General features: G+C 47.3%; 1 protein-coding gene across 4 annotated transcripts in view; it reads right to left on the bottom strand.

Annotated features, from left to right (window-relative positions):
- Positions 1 to 23,457, bottom strand: part of LOC119955465 (5-aminolevulinate synthase, erythroid-specific, mitochondrial-like) — a 71,074-nt gene that overhangs the window by 3,981 nt on the left and 43,636 nt on the right. For 2 of the 4 annotated variants that reach the window (XM_038781664.1, XM_038781665.1), the window contains 3 exons: positions 17,803 to 17,982; positions 9,108 to 9,272; positions 806 to 1,074 (listed from right to left, as the gene is read on the bottom strand). In XM_038781664.1, the coding sequence (XP_038637592.1) occupies positions 806 to 1,074; positions 9,108 to 9,272; positions 17,803 to 17,982 (614 nt within the window). The remainder of the gene's footprint in view (positions 1 to 805; positions 1,075 to 9,107; positions 9,273 to 17,802; positions 17,983 to 23,457) is intronic. The other 2 variants (XM_038781666.1, XM_038781668.1) reach the window with 2 other exon arrangements.

The raw sequence follows: 23,457 nt of genomic DNA, 5'->3' as shown, positions 1-23,457 counted from the left end.
GATCCTAAAATTGCTCTTTATACTTGAACCTTTTCTCCTTGCTGCTGTGAGCTGTACAGGAGTAGTTCCCAGTTTTAATATGTCCTTTCATGTCCTTTAATATGTCCAATCAAGGGGCAGTTTAGTGTGGTCAATCCACCTACCTTTCACATTTGGGTTGTGGCGCAAGACACATGCAGACATGGGGAGAATGTGCAAACCCCACATGGATAGTGACCCTGCGCCGGGATCGAACCCGGGTCCTCGGCGCTTTGAGGCAGCAGTGCTAACCAGTGTGCCACTGTGCCGCCCTGTGTGCCCTGCTTATATGTTATCTTTCTCTAGTATTTTCCCTCTAACCTTGCTCTTCCTTCCCATGCTGGGATTCATTGCCCTGTCATGTTTCCCTGTGTTCTGGCAAGTGAAACTTTCCCTGACATTCAAGGATATTTCCGGTGTCGGAATCAAACTTTACTATCTTATCAGTAGGCCCCAGAATCACTTTGCCTTGTACTGTTGGGAAATGGTGAACGAGAAGTCAGTTAAAACCCTGAGCACCTTGGATGTCTTTCTGCTCCCACCCTTGGAGTACATGTGCCCCATGCTGCTGTTGTCAGTACACAGCATGTTGCATTTGTCTGCGCTTAATTCATTTGTTGTCGACATGCTGAGTTGTAAACTCTGTCGAGCTTCCTAGATATAACAATTTAGTTTTCTTTCCTGGCAAACCGAGAATACATGTTATGCAGTGAGATTACCTTGTTGCAGTTTTGTATCACTGGTTATACAGTGTCAGGTGGTGCTGCCCAGCACATTGATCACTTACCCGTATGGGGATGATGTGGCTGGGGCAATTGATGACTGGCAGGCCTGCATCCATCAGCAGCTGTCGCATGTACTTGACATTGCGTTGGTGAGAACGGCGCAGCGCCTGACCTTCTTCGCTCTTTAAAGTACGTACAGACTCCAAGGCGCCAGCCAGTACCATTGGCGGCAGTGCTGTGGTGAAGATGAAGCCAGCCGCATAGGATCGTATTGTGTCAGTGAGTGCAGCTGTGCTGGCAATATAACCACCCACACAGCCAAAGGCTTTCCCTAGAAAGGATGAAACATTTACCATTCAATATCAGTCCTACATGACCTGGAGAGCAGCTTCCATCTCGACTTACTTTCTCTGGAGCCAATCTTCCCTTCTCAGCGACTGTTCCGTCCCTTCCACACTCAGTTTTAGCCATGTTTGTGGGGTGTGCGTGGGTAGGGGTAGTGCCCATTAATATTGTTTCCAGGAGTGAACCACCATGAGTGAGTCTGGACAGTGAGCGTCAGCAACCTATTCAATCATATTGCATCCAAACTGCTTTTGTTCTTTCCTTGGTGGCCATGTAGCAGGCATCAACCAAGGGAAAATCGGGCACAGAAACCTGACCACCCTTCCAAGTCAGAGTTACTTTCTCTGCTATAAGGAGAACAATCCCAGCATTTTTAGTTATTCCCTGTAACTGAAGTCTCGTATCCCTGGTCCAATTCTACTCGGTTTCCAAAACCATGAGACTTTTTCTGGCAGCACAATACCTCAATAGGTCCAAACCAGTGTGGTATCAAAGTTTAGCCTAAACACTTTGCTTTGCTATATTGTGCCTTGATTTATAAAACCAAAGAACCCGTATGCCTTGATAACTTACTTCTCAACTCATTCTGTCGCCTAGAAAGATTTATATTCCTGTATCTACTTCAAAATTTCATGATTTAGCTTCTATTGGCACTCACTTTTCATATTGACATGCATCCCTTCACAGCTCTGCATTAAATTTAATCTTCCATCAAGTCGGCTCCTGGCATATCAACTGAAGAAACAGGAAACATGGAGAGGATGTTTCCACTTGTAGGAAAAACTAGAAGCAGAGGACACAATTTCAGACTGAAGGGACGATCCTTTAAAACACAGATGAGGAGGAATTTCTTCATGCAGAGGGTGGTGAATCTGTGGATCAACAGCAGAAAGTTGTGGAGGCCAAATCACTGTGTTTAAGACGGAGATAGATAGGTTTTTTGATCAAGAAGGGGATCAGGGGTTATGGGCAGAAGGCAGGAGAATGGGGAAGAGAAAAATATCAGCCATGTCGGAGCAGACTCGATGGGCCGAGTGGCCTAATTGTGCTCCTATATCTTATGGTCTTATTCTTATTCCAGTGCCTTCAATATTGCTTACAGGCCTCGCAACAGCCAGTGGGAGATAGAGGAGCAGATAGGTAGACAGATTTTGGAAACGAGTAAAAATAACAGGGTTCTTGTGATGGGAGACTTCAATTTTCCCAATATTGACTGGGATTCACTTATGCTAGGGGCTTAGACGTGCCAGAGTTTGTAAGGAGCATCCAGGAGGGCTTCTTAAAACAATATGTAGATAGTCCAACTAGGGAAGGGGCTGTACTGGACCTGGTATTGGGGAATGAGCCCAGCCAGGTGGTAGAAGTTTCAGGAGGGGAGCATTTTGGGAACAGTGACCACAATTCAGTAAGTTTTAAAATGCTGGTGGACAAGGCTAAGAGTGGTCCGAGGGTGAATGTGCTAAATCGGGGGAAGGCTAATTATAACAATATTAGGCGGGAACTGAAGAACCTAGATTGGGGGCGGATGTTTGAGGGTACATCAACATCCGACATGTGGGGGGCTTTCAAATGTCAGTTGAAAGGCATTCAGGACCGGCATGTTCCTGTGCGGAAGAAGGAGACGGCAAATTTCGGGAACCTTAGATAACGAGAGATATTGTTGGCCTCGTCAAAAAGAAAAAGGAGGCATTTGTCAGGGCCAGAAGGCTGAGAACAGACAAAGCCTGTGTGGAATATAAGGAACGTAGGAAGGAACATAAGCAAGGAGTCAGGAGGGTGGGTGAAAAGGGGTCACGAAAAGTAATTGGCAAATAGAGTTAAGGAAAACCCCAAGGCTTTTTACACGTACATAAAAATCAAGAGGGTAGCCAGGTAAAGGGTTGGCCCACTGAAGGCTGGGCAAGGGAATCTATGTGTGGAGCCAGAGGAAATGGACGAGGTACTAAATGAATACTTTGCATCAGTATTCACCAAAGAGAAGGAATTTGTGGATATTGAGTCTGGAGAAGGGTGTGTAGATAGCCTGGGTCACATTGAGATCCAAAAATACGAGGGCGGCTTGAAAAGGATTAAGGTAGATAAGTCCCCAGGGCCTGATGGGATTGACCCCAGAATACTGAAGGAGGCTAGTGAGGAAATTGCTGTGGCCTTGACAGAAATCTTTGGATCCTCATTGTCTTCAGGTAATGTCCTGGAGGACTGGAGAATAGCCAATGATGTTCCTTTGTTTAAGAAGGGTAGCAAGGATAATCCAGGGAACTACAGGCTGGTGAGCCTTACGTCAGTGGTAGGGAAATTACTGGAGAGAATTCTTCGAGACAGAATCTACTCCCATTTGTAAGCAAATGGAACGGGTGCAGAGGAGATTTACCAGGATGTTGCCTGGTATGGAGGGAAAATCTTATGAGGAAAGGCTGATGGACTTGAGGTTGTTTTCGTTAGAGAGAAGAAGGTTAAGAGGTGACTTAATAGAGGCATACAAAATGATCAGAGGGTTAGATAGGGTGGACAGCGAGAGCCTTCTCCCACGGATGGGGGTGGCTAGCACGAGGGGACATAGCCTTAAATTGAGGGGTAATAGATATAGGACAGAGGTCAGAGGTGGGTTTTTTACGCAAAGAGTGGTGAGGCCGTGGAATGCCCTACTTGCAACAGTAGTGAACTCGCCAACATTGAGGGCATTTAAAAGTTTATTGGATAAGCATATGGATGATAAGGGCATAGTGTAGGTTAGATGGCCTTTAGTTTTTTTTTCCATGTCGGTGCAACATCGAAGGCCGAAGGGCCTGTACTGCGCTGTATCGTTCTATGTTCTATGTTCTAAATGGACGTATCAATGAGAGGCAGCATGGTTTTGTGAAGGGGAGGTCGTGTCTCACTAACTTGATAGAATTTTTCGAAGAGGTCACAAAAATGATTGATGCAGGTAGGGCAGTGGATGTTGTCTATATGGACTTCAGTAAGGCCTTTGACAAGGTCCCTCATGGTAGACTGGTACAAAAGGTGAAGTCACACGGGATCAGGGGTGAGCTGGCAAGGTGGATACAGAGCTGGCTAGGTCATAGAAGGCAGAGAGAGCAATGCAAGGGTGCTTTTCTAATTGGAGGGCTGTGACTAGTGGTATTCCGCAGGGATCAGTGCTGTTTTGCTGTTCGCATTGTGTATAAATGATTTGGAGGAAAATATAACTGGTCTGATGAGTAAGTTTGCAGACGACACAAAGGTTGGTGGAACTGCGGATAGCGATGAGGACTGTCAGAGGATACAGCAGGATTTAGATCGTTTGGAGACTTGGGCGGAGAGATGGCAGATGGAGTTTAATCCGGACAAATGTGAGGTAATGCATTTTGGAAGGTCATTGCATTGCAGGTAGGCAATGTACAGTGAATGGTAGAACCCTCCACAGTATTGAAAGTCAGAGAGATCTAGGTGTACAGGTCCACAGGTCACTGAAAGGGGCAACACAGGTGGAGAACAACATAAGAACATAAGAACTAGGAGCAGGAGTAGGCCATCTGGACCCTCGAGCCTGCTCCGCCATTCAATGAGATCATGGCTAATCATTTGTGGATTCAGCTCCACTTTCCGGCCTGAACACTATAACCCTTAATCCCTTTATTATTCAAAAAACTATCTATCTTTATCTTAAAAACATTTAATGAAGCAGCCTGTACTGCTTCACTGGGCAAGGAATTCCATAGATTCACAACCCTTTGGGTGAAGAAGTTCCTCCTAAACTCAGTCCTAAATCTACTTCCCCTTATTTAGTAGCTGAAAAGTGGACGCCAGAGTGGTTTGGAGATTCAGATGAGATTTGGGTTCGGACGGAAGCAGAGTCTGTGAGGGGAGCAGGCCTAGTGGTGCTGGTATCAGCTCCATTACCAGTGGTACCAAGGAAATACTCATCTAACTTGATAGTAGTAACATAGAACATACAGCGAAGAAGGAGGCCTTTGAGTTTGCACCGACCCACATTAAGCCCTCACTTCCACCCTATCCTCGTAACCCAATAACCCCTCCTAACCTTTTTGGACACTAAGGGCAATTTAGCATGGCCAATCCACCTAACCCGCACGTCTTTGGACTGAGGGAGGAAACCAGAGCACCCGGAGGAAACCCACGCAGACACTGGGAGAACGTGTAGACAGTGACCCAGCGGGGAATTGAACCTGGGACTCTGGCCCTGTGAAGCCACGGTGCTATCCACTTGTGCTACCGTGCTGCCCACGTAGCCATGGTAAAAATTTAGGGAATGGAAGGATAAAAGTTTAGAGAAGTGGGAGATTAATTGTTGGAAGCTCAGTTCGCTAGCTTAGGGGAACTGAAAGAAAAATAAGGGCTCACAGATGCAGATGGGTTCAGATCATGCAGCTATGTCAAAAAGTACTTTCCATCCTTTCCACGTTGCTCGAGAGGATCCAGTTAAGAGGTGGCCTGCACATCGCATATATACCACCGGATGATGAGATTGGCTCTGTTGTGAAGGCAAAGTGGATGGTGGAGCTAGGGTCTGCTCTTGGAGGAGGATGTTTGGAGTGAGGCATTGAGGAGGGTGAATTCAACCTCATCCTGTGCTAGGCTGCGTTTCATCCAGCTGAAAGTGGTGTTCCGAGCACACCTTACAAAGGCTAGAATGAGTCGATTTTTTTGAAGGGGTGGATTGTGGATGTGATCGGTGTCTGGGGGCCTGGCACACAATGCGCACATGTTCTGGTCATGCTCAAAACTGGCAGACCTCTGGGTCCCTCTTCTCGCCAATCCTGAACATTGGGTTGGAGCCTTTCCCATTGGTGGTGATTTGTGGGGTTTCGGTTGTGCTAGAACTCCGAACAGGGGATGCAGGAAGAAGTGCTGACCATTGCCTCACTGGTGGTAAGGAGGCAGATCCTATTGGGCTGGAGGTCGATGACACCACCCCTTTGCTTGGCTGGGTGACTTGATGGAGTTCTTGCATCTCGAGAAGGTTAAGTTTACCGTGAGAGGGTTAGTGGAATGGTTTTACCCCAGCTGGCGGCTGTTTATATTGTAGATTAAAGAGCTGTTCGCTGTTGAGGTGGGGGGGATGGTGACTTAGAAACTAAGTTTTACTGTTGTACTGTTGTAAGAGAAGGGGATTCTTACTGCTTAATTGTTGTTTTGTGTTTTTGTAGGTTTTGTATCAAAATTATTAAAAGGTTTTAATCATATTTAAAAATTAATCTGCAATATGGGTGGCACTACAACCTCAACGCCAGGAACCCTAGTTCAATTCCAGCTTTGGGTGACTGTGTGGAGTTTACACTTTCTCCCTGTGTTTGGGTGGGTTTCCTCCGGCTACTCCGGTTTTCCTTCCAAGATCTAAAGATGTGAAGATTAGGTGGATTGGCCATGCTAAATTGCCCCTTTGTGCCCAAAGATTTTCAGGTTAGGTGGGGTTGTGGGGTATAGGGTGGGGAGATGGGCCTAGGTTAGGGTGTACTGTCAAGAGGGTTGGTGCTGACTTGATGGGCTGAATGGCCTCCTTCGGCTCCAGGGATTCTGCAGTTCTAATTCTGTCTTGTCCATTTCACTGGTCTGTTTTGACCTGAAGTCTGTCACTATACGCCATACTGTTAATAATATTTCAGACTATATTGCAAACTTCGAAAGTCATACTGTATACCCAAGACGAGATCATGAATACATGTCATTCTTTTGGATGTGGGCGTCGCTGGCTGGGCGAGCATTTGTTGCTCATCCCTAATTGCCCCTTAAAGGGGCAGCAGGGTAGCATGGTGGTTAGCATAAATGCTTCACAGCTCCAGGGTCCCAGGTTCGATTCCCAGCTGGGTCACTGTCTGTGTGGAGTCTGCACGTCCTCCCCCTGTGTGCGTGGGTTTCCTCCGGGTGCTCCGGTTTCCCCCCACAGTCCAAAGATGTGCGGGTTAGATGGATTGGCCATGCTAAATTGCCCGTAGTGTCCTAATAAAAGTAAGGTTAAGGGGGGTTTGTTGGGTTAAGGGTATAGGGTGGATACGTGGGTTTGAGTAGGGTGATCATGGCTCGGCACAACATTGAGGGCCGAAGGGCCTGTTCTGTGCTGTACTGTTCTATGTTCTATGTTAACTGATTAGCTTACCAGGCCATTTCAGAGAGGGTCATCGCTGTGTGAGTCTGAAGTCACATAAGCCAGACCCGGGTGAGGACAGCAGATTTCCTTCTTTGGAAGTACATTAGTGAACTAGATTGATTTTACGACAATGGTTTCATTCCATATTTTTGTTGAATTCAAATTTCACCATCTGCATTGGCAAGATTCCGAACCCGGGACCCCAGAGCATTAACTGGGATCTCTGCATTACTAGTCTAGTGACAATACCACAACATCACCTCCTACCCTGTGGTCCTAACACTGCACCCAGGGAAACACCACTGCATTACTCCCACTCCCACCAAAAGCCTGAAAACAAGCTTTGAAACCAGGTAAAGGTAGTTGCCATAGTCCCAGATGAGCATAGGCTGCTTTCCCCTTTGGGAGGGAGAGCTGACTGGTGGTCATTTAACCTGAGGATCACCACACCTCAGGTGAGGGGCAAGGTTGAGAAGACTGGCCTTCATGAATAACCTTAGCCGGTATGGGATATGAACCCGTACTGCTAGCCTCACTCTTCGTCACAAACCAGCTGCCGAGCAAAATGAGCGAAACCGGCCCCCACAATCAAACTATTCACCATGATACTCTACGATCTGTCCTTTAGACAAACTATTCACCACTACACTCTGCTTCCTGTCCTTTACACAATCAATCTATTCACCACTACACTCTGCTTCCTGTCCTTTACACAATCAATCTATTCGCCACTACACTCTGCTTCCAGTCCTTTGCACAATCAAACTATTCATCACTAAACTCTGCTTCCTGTCCTTTGGTCAATCAAACTATTCACCACAACACGCTGCTTTCCTGTTCTTTAGTCAATCAAACTATTCATCACTACATTCTGCTTCCAGTCCTTTACACAATCAAACTATTCATCACTCCACTCTGCTTCCTGTCCTTTTTATTGCTGAGAGAGAGAGTCAGGCTGTTGATACTTTCTGTCCTCCGCTTATTAGGACAAATACAAGATTTCAAAGATACAATTTCTATTGCATAAGAAAAGCAAGCGGACTGTAGTTGAGGCATTGCCATGGGGAAATGAATCTGGGAATTTCACCAAGCTTTTGTTTAAATTCAAAAAAGGAAATCTTGCCTTTCGCCTACCAATCTTTGAATCGCTAGAGTGCAGAAGGAGGCCATTGCACCGACCCTCTGAAAGAGTACTCCAGCGAAGGCGACTCTCCCGCTCAATGCATGTAACCCCATGCATTGATCATGGCCACTCCACCTTACCTGCACATCTTTGGACTGCTTCTGCAGTTGTGTTTTCATATTATTTTACCATATTCTTTTCCATGACTATTTGAAATGTAACTATGTTTTGATCACTTTAGCCCAAGTACTCCCCCACTGAAATATCCTCCAATCCGCCAGTGCTTCTTCCTTCATTGTTGGGCTGGAAACATACTGATCAATAAACTTATTTTGTATACATTTCATAAATTCCTCTCCTTATTTTTGTACTGTTGTTTTCCCTATGTTACTTTCTATTCCATTAGAATAATTTCATCACTGCTCTAATCATCTTTTCATTTTCCTGTGGATTTTCACATCTGTATTTTTCTCACTATTTAATGACCATCACTGGTCAGTGCAATAATCCCACGACTGTTAGATTCTGAATTTAAACCTTCAAGTATATGTTGCCTTTCCAATGCAACTTAAATCATTTCTTTCCTTCCTTTCCTGAACACTTTGAGCCAAGAATATTAAATTCCCAATCCTTTCCTTGTTTGTGCCAGGTGTTCATGAGTGCTACCGTATCATAGTTCCATCGCCAACCTTATTCACTGCACTGTGCCTTTAGCAGATACATACCAAACTTCCTTTCATCTGCTTTGTTCTTGCCCGACCTAAAAAACAAGCCCTGAGCCTCAAATGCAAGTGTGATGCTGACTCACCGAGTGTTCCTGATAGGATGTCTATTTTGTGCATGATGTCATCCCGCTCTCCAATCCCAGCTCCGTGAGTTCCATACAGACCGACCGCGTGCACCTCGTCGACAAAGGTGATGGCTCCATATTTGTGAGCAACATCACACAGCTCCTCCAATGGACAGATACCACCTGGGTTACAGGGAGTGACCATTTAATGGCTGGTTTCAAAAACTCTACAGTCACACAGTAAATTACCCCTATTTATATGAATAGTAGTTCTGTGCAGTTGCAGTGAATGATATTTAGCATGAATAAATGGCAGCACAAATGGGCGGCACTGTGGCACAGTAGTTAGCACTGCTGCCTCACAGTGCCAGGGACCCAGTTTTGATTCCAGCTTCAGATGACCGTGTGGCGTTTGCACCTTCTCCCATGCCTGTGTGGGTTACCTCCGGGTGCTCTGGTTTCGTCCCACAGTTCAAGATGTGCAGGACAATCCATGTCCAAATGCATCAAGAGCTGGACAATATCCAGGCATGGGCTGACAAGTATCAAGTGATATTCACACCACACAAGTGCCAGGCAATGACCATTTCCTACAAGAAAAGATCTAATCTAACCCTATTATGAATAGTAGGTCTGCACAGTTGCAGTGAAATTACTTTTTTAAAAATTGAAATTACCCATTTTTTTTCCATTTAAGGGGCAATTTAGCATGGCCAAGCCACCCTACACACCTTTGGGTTGTTGGGTGAGACCTATGCAGACACGGGGAAAATATGCAAACTCCACATGGACAGTGACCTGGAGCCAGGATCGAACCCAGGTCCTTGGTGCCAAAGTCAGCATTTCTAACCACTGTGCCATCCCAGTGAATGACTTTCCACATGAATAATCAACAGCACAAAAGGGTAGCACAGTGGTTAGCACTGCTGCATCACAGCACCAGGGACCCAGGTTCAAATCCGGCTTTGGGTGACTGTGTGGAGTTTGTACGTTCTCTCCATGTCTACATGGGTTTCCTACCACAGTCCAAAAGATGTGTGGGATTGGCCTTACTAAATAGCCCGTTAATGTCCAGGGATGTTCAGGTTAGTTGATGGAATAACAGGGATAGGGCGAGGTGGACAATTGCAAATAGGCAGAGTGCTCATTTGTATTTGGATTTGTTTATTGTCATGTGTACCGAGATGCAGTGGAAAGTATTTTTCTGCATGCAGCTCAAACGGATAATTTAGTACATGAAAAGAAAATACGTAGTAAGGCAACACAAGATCCACAATGTAATTCGCAGGGTCAGTGCAGACTCAATGAGCCGAATGGCCTCATTCTGCATTGTCGGATTCTATGATTCTATTCCATGATTTCAATTCCATTGACATTCATAGAACATAGAACAGTACAGCACAGTACAGGTCCTTTGGCCCACGATGTTGTGCTGACCATTTATCCTAATTGAGATCAACCGAACCTACACCCTTCAATTTACTGCGGTCCATGTGCCTGTCTAAGAGTCGCTTAAATGTCTCTTTAATAGAAATGAACTCTTTAATAGAAAGCAAAGAGTTGGGATAAATGGGTGTTTCTCTGGTTGGCAATCAGTAGCTAGTGGTGTCCCTCAGGGATCCGTGTTGGGCCCACAATTGTTCACAATTTACATTGATGATTTGGAGTTGGGGACCAAGGGCAATGTGTCCAAGTTTGCAGATGACACTAAGATGAGTGGTAAAGCGAAAAGTGCAGAGGATACTGGAAGTCTGCAGAGGGATTTGGATAGGTTAAGTGAATGGGCTCGGGTCTGGCAGATGGAATACAATGTTGACAAATGTGAGGTTATCCATTTTGGTAGGAATAACAGCAAACGGGATTATTATTTAAACGATAAAATATTAAAGCATGCCGCTGTTCAGAGAGACTTGGGTGTGCTAGTGCATGAGTCTCAGAAGGTTGGTTTACAAGTGCAACAGGTGATTAAGAAGGCAAATGGAATTTTGTCCTTCATTGCTAGAGGGATGGAGTTTAAGACTAGGGAGGTTATGTTGCAATTGTATAAGGTGTTAGTGCGGCCACACCTGGAGTATTGTGTTCAGTTTTGGTCTCCTTACTTGAGAAAGGACGTACTGGCGCTGGAGGGTGTGCAGAGGAGATTCACTAGGTTAATCCCAGAGCTGAAGGGGTTGGATTATGAGGAGAGGTTGAGTAGACTGGGACTGTACTCGTTGGAATTTAGAAGGATGAGGGGGGATCTTATAGAAACATTTAAAATTATGAAGGGAATAGATAGGATAGATGTGGGCAGGTTGTTTCCACTGGCGGGTGACAGCAGAACTAGGGGGCATAGCCTCAAAATAAGGGGAAGTAGATTTAGGACTGAGTTTAGGAGGAACTTCTTCACCCAAAGGGTTGTGAATCTATGGAATTCCTTGCCCAGTGAAGCAGTTGAGGCTCCTTCATTACATGTTTTTAAGGTAAAGATAGATAGTTTTTTGAAGAATAAAGGGATTAAGGGTTATGGTGTTCGGGCCGGAAAGTGGAGCTGAGTCCACAAAAGATCAGCCATGATCTCATTGAATGGCGGAGCAGGCTCGAGGGGCCAGATGGCCTACTCCTGCTCCTAGTTCTTATGTTCTTATGACTCTGACTCCACCACCTCTGCTGGCAGTGCATTTCACACACCCACCACTTCTGTGTAAAGAACCTACCTCTGACATATCCACTATACCTTCCTCCAATCACCTTAAAATTATGTCCCCTCGTGACAGTCATTTCCACTCTGGGGAAAAGTCTCTGGCCATCCACTCTTATCTGTACCTCTCATCACCTTGTACACCTCTATCAAGTCACCTCTCTTCCTTCTTTGCTCCAGTGAGAAAAGCCTTCCTCACCCTTTCTTCATAAGACATGCCCTCCAGTCCAGGCAGCATCCTGGTAGATCTCCTCAGTACCCTCTCCAACGCATCCACATTCTTCCTATAATAAAGTGACCAGAACTGGACACATATTCCAAATGTGGTCTAACTAGAGTTTTAGAATGCTGCAGCAAAACCTAACGGCTCTTAAACTCAATCTCCCTGTTAATGAAAGCCAACACACCATATGCCTTCTGAACAACCCGATCAACCTGGGTGGCAACTTTGAGGTATCTATATACATGGACCGCAAACTCCCTCTGTCCCTCCGCACTTCCAAGAATCCTGCCTTTAACCATGTATTCAGCATTCAAATTCGACCTTCCAAAATGAATCATTTCACGTTTATCAAGGTTGAACTCCATCTGCCACTTCTCAGCCCAGCTCTGCAACCTGTCAATGTCCTGTTGTAACCTGCAACAACCCTCAACATTATCTACAACTCCCCCAACCTTCATGTCATCGGCAAAATTACGAACCCACCCTTCCACTTCCTCATCCAAGTCATTTATTTTTTTTTAATGTTTTTTTATTGAGTTTTCATATTTTATATACAACATATTACAAATTATTAGAGAAAAAAAAACACATGCAAAAATTAACATGTATATTTACAGGTAAGCATCTTCATAATAACAATTGTGGCCGCCCCCTTTAGCCGGCATACATATTTTACATTCCCCAATATGGCCGAGGCACATGTTTATAGGCATTTATTTATAGTTTGGTTTTGGGCCTTAGCTTGCCATCAAACCCCCATAACGAACCCCCCCCGACTACCTTCCCCCGATTCCCGTCCATTTTCCCCTGATTCTTGGGCACCCGACTATTCTTCCTCTTGTTCGTTGGCCACAAACAGGTCCCGGAACAATTGCATGAATGGCTCCCACGTTCTGTGGAAGCCGTCGTCTGACCCTCTGATGGCGAATTTGATTTTCTCCATTTGGAGAGATTCCGAGAGGTCGGACAGCCAGTCTGCAGCTCTGGGCGGTGCTGCTGACCGCCAGCCAAACAGGATTCTACGGCGGGCGATCAGGGAGGCAAGGGCGTCTGCCCTCCTCCCCAGGAATAGATCTGGCTGGTCTGAAACCCCGAAGACCGCCACTATCGGGCATGGCTGTACCCTCACCCCCACCACTTTGGACATAGCCTCGAAGAAGGCTGTCCAGTACTCCACAAGTCTGGGGCAAGACCAGAACATATGGGCGTGATTGGCTGGGCCTCTTTGGCACCGTTCACATCTGTCCTCCACCTCCGGGAAGAACCTACTCATACGGTTTCTTGTTAAGTGGGCTCTATGTACCACTTTTAGTTGCGTCAGGCCGAGCCTTGCGCACGTGGAGGTGGAGTTGACCCTATGCAGTGCTTCGCTCCAGAGTCCCCACCCTATCTCCATCCCCAGGTCGTCCTCCCATTTCATTCTTGTTGCGTCCAGTACGGTGTCGTCCCTTTCTACCAGTCAGTCATACATGTCGCTACAGTTCCCTTCTCTAGGATATTTGCGTCCAGTAGGTCTTCCAGTAGTGTCTGTCGTGGCGGTTGTGGGTACGTCCTTGTCTCCTTTCGTAGGAAGTTTTTGAGTTGCAGGTACCGTAGCTCGTTCCCCCCAGCTAGTCGATATTTCTCTGTCAGTTCGTCCAGTGTTGCGATCCTGTCGTCCGTGTATAGGTCCCTGACTGTCAGTGTCCCCCCCGTCCTGCCTCCACCTTTTGAAGGTGGCGTCAGTCAGTGCTGGTGTGAACCTATGGTTGTTGCAGATGGGAGCCTTGTCCGACATTTTGGTCAGGCCAAATTGCTGCCGCAGTTGGTTCCAGGATTGGAGGGTGGCTGTCACCACTGGGCTGCTGGAGTGTTTTTTGGGTGGGGATGGGAGTGCTGCCGTGGCGAGGGCCCGGAGGGAGGTCCCCATGCAGGAGGCCACCTCCGCACGCACCCACTCGGCTTCTGGCTCCTGGATCCATCCCCTTACTCGCTCGGCTGTTGCCGCCCAGTGGTAGAATTGTAGATTCGGGAGGGCTAGCCCCCCCTGGATTTTGTTTTTTGTAGGACCTTCTTTGGGATCCTAGCATTTTTACTCCCCCCCCCCCCCCCCCCCCCCCCCCCCATACGAACGCCATGATAAGTTTGTCCAGCACTTTGAAAAAGGTCTTGGGGATGTAGATCGGAATGGATCTAAACAGGAAGAAGAACCTGGGCAGTACGTTCATTTTGATCATCTGGACTCTCCCCGCGAGGGAGAGTGGGAGTGTGTTCCATCTTTGCAGGTCCTTTTTTACTTCCTCCGTCAGGCTGGTGAGGTTCCATTTGTGGATCCCTTTCCAGTCATGGGCTATTTGGATCCCCAGGTAGCGGAATTTGTGTCGGGCTTGTTTGAACGGCAGCCCCTTTAGTGCTGCCCCCCCCACCCCCCACCCCCCCTTGCGGGTGTACTGGGAAGATCTCGCTTTTGCTCATGTTGAGTTTGTAGCCCGAGAAGGCTCCAAACTCTTTCAGGAGCGCGATTATTCCGTCCATGCTGCTTTGTGGGTCCGAGATATAGAGGAGCAGATCATCTGCATAGAGTGAGACTCTGTGCTCTCTGCCTCCCCTTCGGATCCCCCCTCCAATTTTTTGCTGCCCTGGGCGCGATTGCTAGCGGTTCGATTGCTAGTGCGAACAGCAGCGGGGACAGTGGGCATCCTTGTCTGGTGCCCCTGTGCAGCTGGAAGTATTGGGAGTTGGTATTGTTGGTCCGTACACTCGCCATGGGAGCGTTGTATAGGAGCTTTACCCAAGCGGTGAACCCAGTTCCAAGCCCGAACCGCTCCAGTACCTCTGAGGTATTTCCATTCGACTCTGTCGAAGGCCTTTTCTGCGTCCAGGGAGACGATCACCTCTTGTGTTCTCTCCCCGGAGGCGGTCATTATCACGTTCAGCAGGCGCCTGATGTTCGAGGTGAGCTGTCGACCTTTGACGAAGCCCGTCTGGTCCTCTGTGACCACCTCAGGTACACAGTCTTCTAGCCTTTTGGCCAGTATTTTGGTGTCTGCGTTCAGCAGAGATATGGGTCTGTATGACCCACATTCCGTTGGGTCTTTGTCTTTCTTGGGTATCAGCGAGATGATCCAAGTCATTTATAAAAGCCACGAAGAGCAGAGGTCCTAGAACAGATCCCTGCGGGACACCACTGGTCACGAACCTCCAGGCGGAATACTTTCTATCCACTACCACTCGCTGTCTTCTTTTGACCAGCCAATTCTGTATGTAGACAGCCAAATTCTCCTGTATTGTGTGTGCGTGTGTGTGCGTGTGATGCTTTGTCACGGCATCATCCTCCATGATACCCGTTTGCAATCTAGTGGAGTTCCCAGACTAGGAGGCACTTTGACGTAAACTAATTGGCTGTGAAACTCCTTGGCACGTTGAGTGTCACAAAAGGTTTTACAGAAATACAAGTTCTTCCTTTTCCTTGTGATTCTCAAGGGGCCAATTAGTTTTGGAACGCTCTGCGACCTATTAAGGAAATGTGTCACAACTTTCAGCTCAGAAGAATGGTGAGGAGCAACCTGCCAACATCTTCGGCTTTTGCCATCACTGAGCTAGGTGATCTGTAAAATTGTACCCCTCCAAAATGAAGGTGAAAGGTTGTGCTAGAACTCCGAACAGGGGATGCAGGAAGAAGTGCTGACCATTGCCTCACTGGTGGTAAGGAGGCAGATCCTATTGGGCTGGAGGTCGATGACACCACCCCTTTGCTTGGCTGGGTGACTTGATGGAGTTCTTGCATCTCGAGAAGGTTAAGTTTACCGTGAGAGGGTTAGTGGAATGGTTTTACCCCAGCTGGCGGCTGTTTATATTGTAGATTAAAGAGCTGTTCGCTGTTGAGGTGGGGGGGATGGTGACTTAGAAACTAAGTTTTACTGTTGTACTGTTGTAAGGGAAGGGGATTCTTACTGCTTAATTGTTGTTTTGTGTTTTTGTAGGTTTTGTATCAAAATTATTAAAAGGTTTTAATCATATTTAAAAATTAATCTGCAATATGGGTGGCACTACAACCTCAACGCCAGGAACCCTAGTTCAATTCCAGCTTTGGGTGACTGTGTGGAGTTTACACTTTCTCCCTGTGTTTGGGTGGGTTTCCTCCGGCTACTCCGGTTTTCCTTCCAAGATCTAAAGATGTGAAGATTAGGTGGATTGGCCATGCTAAATTGCCCCTTTGTGCCCAAAGATTTTCAGGTTAGGTGGGGTTGTGGGGTATAGGGTGGGGAGATGGGCCTAGGTTAGGGTGTACTGTCAAGAGGGTTGGTGCTGACTTGATGGGCTGAATGGCCTCCTTCGGCTCCAGGGATTCTGCAGTTCTAATTCTGTCTTGTCCATTTCACTGGTCTGTTTTGACCTGAAGTCTGTCACTATACGCCATACTGTTAATAATATTTCAGACTATATTGCAAACTTCGAAAGTCATACTGTATACCCAAGACGAGATCATGAATACATGTCATTCTTTTGGATGTGGGCGTCGCTGGCTGGGCGAGCATTTGTTGCTCATCCCTAATTGCCCCTTAAAGGGGCAGCAGGGTAGCATGGTGGTTAGCATAAATGCTTCACAGCTCCAGGGTCCCAGGTTCGATTCCCAGCTGGGTCACTGTCTGTGTGGAGTCTGCACGTCCTCCCCCTGTGTGCGTGGGTTTCCTCCGGGTGCTCCGGTTTCCCCCCACAGTCCAAAGATGTGCGGGTTAGATGGATTGGCCATGCTAAATTGCCCGTAGTGTCCTAATAAAAGTAAGGTTAAGGGGGGTTTGTTGGGTTACGGGTATAGGGTGGATACGTGGGTTTGAGTAGGGTGATCATTGCTCGGCACAACATCGAGGGCTGAAGGGCCTGTTCTGTGCTGTACTGTTCTATGTTCTATGTTGGTTGTAACATACGCAAATTGCTAGATGATAAGAGGTTTTTTTGCATTTGAATGGTTTTGGGTATGATGGTGTTTGAGGTTAACAATCTATTCAGCGGTTTGTAAATGGTTGTGATGCCACCAGGAATGAATCTCTTGGGGCAGAGGTTCAATGTGTGAGTGATGTCCTGTCATGGATGGCCAGTTACAGTTTGAACTGTTTCTCGTGTTTCACTTGTGGAGCAAGCAGCCACACCTTCCCGGTACTCTTCAAATGATTGAGCGTTGTACAGATTTTCCATGGAAGGTTGAACCATGGGACTTCCATCAGAGACTGGGGCTGATAACTATTCGCACCAATCTATTTTCATCATTTAGTCTGCAACAAACCCAGACCTACAATCCGTGCAGAAGGAGGCTGTTTGGTTCATTGAGTGCATCGAGTCTCTGAGAGAGAAGCCTACCTAGGTCCACCCCCTACACATCTTGTGGATAATACACTGAGGGGCAATTTAGATTCGCCAAAACACCTAATCTGCACATCGTTTGACTGTAGGAGTAAACTGCAGCCCTGAAGGAAACCCACGCAGCCACTGGGAAAAAATGTAAACTCTACACAGTTATCCAAGGTTGGAATCAAACCCGGGTCCCTGGTATGGTGGTGCAGCAGTGGTAACCATTGTGCCACCGTGCCATCATGAGTTGTGGAAAACCGCAGTGATGAGGAATTTTGGGAACTGTGAGCCCAAAGTCACCTCAACATCCCAGCATACTACAGCTACCAAATCATGTCTCAAATACGAGACATTTACATTCTGAAAGAAATATAATACCATGAAAAGCTGCTACAAATTTACACCGAGCACTCTTCCCTTCTCCCTCTCCTTGTAGTATGATCCCTCTGACTGGTACAGCAATATTTCATCTAATTTCTTACCATCCATCGAATGCACTGTCTCAAATGCAACAATTTTGGGGGCCCTTGGGTCTGACTCTCTCAGGAGTTGCTCCAGATGTTCAACGTCATTGTGCCGGAAAACAAATTTGGGGATTCCGCTGTTCCTGATCCCCTGAATCATGGATGCATGGTTCCCAGCATCTGAGTAAATCTCACAGCCTGTGGGAATCAAACAGTTTTTTAACCATTTTCTTGTTCTGGAATTAGCTGTGTTATTTCACACAGGAAATCTAGGCTGATCAGAAACACCCGCTCTCGCGGACTTCTGGTGACGGCATGTAGGTGGCTCCTGCTCGAGGCTCTGGTTTTTGGACTTCAATGCCTGTTTTAGAGAGAGTTTTTTAATGAGCTGGTGCAGGAAGTGATAAGCCAGATGGGAGATGTCGGAGACCCAGAAGAAGGGCACTGGAAAGAAGGGGGCGAGTGAAAACCCGCCGTCGAGTGAGTTGATTAGTCTGGCGGGAGGAAAGATGGAGGTTGAGTTGCTGAGTGGGCGGCACCCTCACTGTTGAAACTCTGACCGAGGTGATGGCCGAAGAATTTGAGGGGCACATGGAGATACTGCGGACGGAGATGATGGCTGCGATGAACTTCAGAATGTCCAATTCACCTAAGAGCACGTCTTTTGGGACTTGTGGGAGGAAACCGGAGCACCCGGAGGAAACCCACGCAGATGCAAGGAGAACGTGCAGACTCTGCACAGGCTCTACAGTTCATGAGTAAGGTTTCAAAGTTGCAGGAGTGTACCAACAGGAAGGAAGGTGGTTTAACGTGCGTCTACTTCAATGCCATGAGCATCCGAAATAAGGTGGGTGAGCTTGCGGTACCTGGGACTTCGATGTTGTGGCCATTTCGGAGACATGGATAGAGCAGGGCGAGGAATGGTTGTTGCACGTGCCGGGGTTTAGATATTTCAGTAAGCTCAGGGCAGGTGGTAAGAGAGGGGGAGGGGTGGCATAGTCAAGGATAGTATTACGGTGGCTGAGAGGACATTTGATGAGGTCTCGAATACTGGGATAGTATGGGCTGAGTTAAGAAACAGGGAAGGAGAGGTCACCCTATTAGAGGTTTTCTATAGGCCTCTGAAAAGTTCCAGAGATGTAGAGGAAAGGATTGCAAAGATGATTCTGGATCGGAGTGAAAGTAACAGGGCAGTTGTTATGGGGGACTTTAACTTTCCAAATATTGACTGGAAACACTATAGTTCGAGTACTTTAGATGGGTCAGTTTTTGTCCATTGTGTGCAGGAGGGTTTCCTGACAGAGTATGTAGATAGGCCAACGAGAGGCGAGGCCATATTGGATTTGGTACTGGGTAATGAACCAGGACAGGTGTTAGATTTGGAGGTTGGTGATAGTGACCGCAATTCGATTACGTTTACTTTTAGCGATGGAATGGGATAAGTATATACCGCAAGGCAAGAGTCATATCTGGGGGAAAGGCAATTATGATCCGATGAGGCAAGACTTAGGATGCACCGGCTGGAGAGGAAAACTGCAGGGGATGGGCACAATGGAAATGTAGGGAATGTTGAAGGAACAGCTACTGCGTGTCCTTGATAAGTATGTACCTGTTAGGCAGGGAGGAAGTGGTCGAGCGAGGGAACCATGGGTTACTAAAGCAGTTGAAACACTTGTCAAGAGGAAGGAGGCTTATGTAAAGATAAGACGTGATGGTTCAGTTAGGACGCTTGAGAGTTGAAAGTTAGCTGGGAAGGCTCTAAAAAGAGAGCTGAGAAGAGCCAGGAGAGGACATGAGAAGTCTTTGGCAGGTAGGATCAAGGATAACCCTAAAGCTTTCTATAGATACGTCAGGAATAAAAGAATGACTAGGGTAAGAGTAGGGCCAGTCAAGGACAGTAGTGGGAAGTTGTGTGTGGAGTCCGAGGAGATAGGAGAGGTGCTAAATGAGTATTTTCCGTCCATATTCACACAGGAAAAAGACAATGTTGTTGAGAATACTGAGATACAGGCGACTAGACTAGAAGGGCTTGAGGTTCATAAGGAGGAGGTGTTAGCGATTCTGGAAAGTGTGAAAATAGATAAGTCCCCTGCGCTGGATGGGATTTATCCTAGGATTCTCTGGGAAGCTAGGGAGGAGATTGCTGAGCCTTTGGTTTTGATCTTTAAGTCATCTTTGTCTAAGGAAGAGTGCCAGAAGACTGGAGGACAGCAAATGTTGTCCCCTTGTACAAGAAGGGGAGTAGAGATAACCCCGGTAACTATAGACCAGTGAGCCTTAGTTCTGTTGTGGGAAAAGTCTTGGAAAGGTTTATAAGAGATAGGATGTATAATCATCTGGAAAGGAATAATTTGATTCGAGATAGTCAACATGGTTTTGTGAAGGGTAGGTTGTGCCTCACAAACCTTATTGAGTTCTTCGAGAAGGTGACCAAACAGGTGGATGAGGGTAAAGCAGTTGATGTGGTGTATATGGATTTCAGTAAAGCGTTTGATAAGGTTCCCCATGGTAGGCTATTGCAGAAAATGCAGAGGCATGGGATTCGGGGTGATTTAGCAGTTTGGATCAGAAATTGGCTAGCTGATAGAAGACAAAGGGTGGTGGTTGATGGGAAATATTCAGACTGGTGTCCAGTTACTAGTGGTGTACCACAAGGATCTGTTTTGGGGCCGCTGCTGTTTGTCATTTTTATAAATGACCTGGAGGAGGGCGTAGAAGGATGGGTGAGTAAATTTGCAGATGACACAAGTCGGTGGAGTTGTGGACAGTGCAGAAGGATGTTACATAGATTACATAGAATTTACAGTGCAAGAGGAGGCCATTCGGCCCATCGAGTCTGCACCTGCTCTTGGAAAGAGCACCCTACCCAAGGTCAACACCTCCACCCTATCCCCATAACCCAGTAACCCCACTCCACACTGAGGGCAATTTTGGACACTAAGGGCAATTTATCATGGCCAATCCACATAACCTGCACATCCTTGGATTGTGGGAGGAAACACACGCACACACGGGGAGGATGTGCAGACTCCACACAGACAGTGACCCAAGCCGGAATCGAACCTGGGACCCTGGAGCTGTGAAGCATATGTGCTATCCACAATGCTACCGTGCTGCCCCTATAAGTTACAGAGGGACGTAGATAAGCTGCAGAGCTGGGCTGAGAGGTGGCAAATGGAGTTTAATGCAGAAAAATTTGAGGTGATTCATTTTGGAAGGAATAACAGGAAGACAGAGTACTGGGCTAATGGTAAGATTCTTGGTAGTGTGGACGAGCAGAGAGATCTCGGTGTCCATGTCCATAGGTCCCTGAAAGTTGCCACCCAGGTTGAGAGGGTTGTTAAGAAGGTGTACGGTGTTTTAGCTTTTGTTGGTAGAGGAATTGAGTTTCGGAGCCATGAGGCCATGTTACAGTTGTACAAAACTCTGGTGCGGCTGCATTTGGAGTATTGCGTGCAGTTCTGGTCGCCGCGTTATAGGAAGGATGTGGAAGCATTGGAAAGGGTACAGAGGAGATTTACAAGGATGTTGCCTGGTATGGAGGGAAGCTCTTACGAGGAAATGCTGAAGGACTTTAGGCTGTTTTCGTTAGAAGAAGGTTAGGAGGTGACTAAATTGAGGCATACAAGATGATCAGAGGATTAGATAGGGTGGACATTGAGAGCCTTTTTCCTCGGATTGTGATGTCCAGCACAAGGGGACATAGCTTTAAATTGAGGGGAGATAGATATTGGACAGGTGTCAGAGGTAGGTTCTTTGCTTAGAGTAGTAAGGGCGTGGAATGCCCTGCCTGCAACAGTAGTGGACTCGCCAACATTAAACGCATTCGTCATTGGCTAAGCATATGGACGATAAGGGAATAGTGTAGATGGGCTTTAGAGGGGTTTCGCTGGTCGGCGCAACATCGAGGGCCGAAGGGACTGTACTGCGCTGTAATGTTCTTTGTTCCATAGGACCCAAGCAGGGAAACGAACCGGAGACTCTGGTGCTGTGAGGCAACAGTGTTAACCACTTGCTACCGTGCTGCCCTAGGGGCTTTTAACAGTAACTTCATTGCAGTGTTAATGTGAGCCTACTTGTGACAAAGATTATTATTACTATAATTGAATGTTTTGCCGTGATTCCTGTTTTTTTTCAAATACTGTCGGTCTTTTTACCCAGGTCCTTGATGGAGGTGGACAAGTTCATCTCGTTCATTTTGGGGGGAGGAGTAGAGAAGGTGGCGAGGACTACGTGGGGCTATTGCAGAGGGACCGGAAAGTCGGGGGGGGGGGGGGGGGGGGGGGGGGGGGGAGAGGAGAGGGATTGGGTATTATTATTGGGCGGCGCGAATGCCGAGAAGGTCCGGAACTGGAGGAAGCAGGGGGGAGCTCTGTGAGGGACGTTCGAGATGGGCTCAGGTCGGGGTTGCAGATGCTGGCATTGGCGCCACCCCAGTGGCCCCAGAAAGTACTCGGTGAGTCTGGTGGTGGTGACCATGCTGAAGATTCGGAAGTAGTTTAGGCAACACTTTAAGCTGGGAGCTGGGTCAGGGGGGAATGCCGATTAGGGGGAATCATAAGTTCGAGCAAGGGAGGATGGATGCGAGGGTTCAAGCAGGGGTGGATGGGATAAGAGGAAGATTCAGGAAATGAAGGATTTGTTTCTTTTGGGAGGTGGGGGGGGGGGGGGGGGGGGGGGGGGGGGGGGGGGGGGGGGGGGGGGGGTGGGGTGTTAGATGAGCGAGTTTAGAGAAAGTGTGGGTTGGCGCAGGAAGAAGGGTTCAGGTACATGCTGGTGCGGAACTTTGCAAAGGAAGGTTTGCCTCAGCCCGATGGAGAGGGAGGTTGTCACAGAGATCTACGAGAGGAGATCCTGGAGGATGGTAGGAAGTCCATGGAGGGGATTAAGGCGACATGGGAGGAAGAGCCGGAAGAGGACTATGGGGTGAGGTGCTGCAGAGGGTGAATGCCTCAACTTCATGTGCGAGGTTGGGGCTGATATGGCTGAAGGTAGCGTACAGGGCGCACCTCAACAAAATCAAGAATGAGCCGGCTGTTCGTGGGTGTGGGCTGTGAGCGATGTGGGAGGGGCCCCGTGAACCATGTTGATATGTTTTGCTCCTGACCGAAGCTGGAAAGGTTTTGGAGGACAGTGTTAAGTACAACCCAGGGGGTCTTGCTTATGGATATTGAGTGAGGTTGAGACGCCATATTCTGGGTGCTGAACCAGCCTGAGCTGTGGGTGCAGGGGCAGATGTATTAGCCTTCGCCTAGCCAATCGCTCATAGGTGGGTCTTGTTGTGATGGAAGTCAGCTTCTCCACCCTGTGCTTGGAATGGCGGGGGACCTGTTGGAGTTTTTGACCCTGTAGAAGGTGAAGTTCAAGCTGAAAGGGGGATAAAGGAAGGGTTCCATAATTGTTGGGGTTTGTTCATCATGCACTTCTTGGGAGTTGGTTATCGTTGTCTGTTGAGGGGGGTGGTGGTTGTTTTTTTTTTTGTTTGTTTGGGGTTGTTTTTGTACTGTGAGAATCAATCGAATAAAAATATTTTTTTTAAAAAGAAACACATGCCTTGCTGCATGTCTGTGTCCTCTTTCTCTCCCTTTCCCTCTATCTGAGTGAGTGCTTACTGAGAAGGGGAGTAAATTTTTAAAGAAATGTACTGTTGAGGGTTTCCAGCTGAATCCGGTC

The sequence above is a fragment of the Scyliorhinus canicula genome, chromosome 21 (assembly GCF_902713615.1).
Source record: "Scyliorhinus canicula chromosome 21, sScyCan1.1, whole genome shotgun sequence".
Taxonomy (NCBI): Eukaryota; Metazoa; Chordata; class Chondrichthyes; order Carcharhiniformes; family Scyliorhinidae; genus Scyliorhinus; species Scyliorhinus canicula.
Note: the sequence above shows the minus strand (reverse complement) of the source record. Positions and strands in the feature narration are given on the sequence as shown.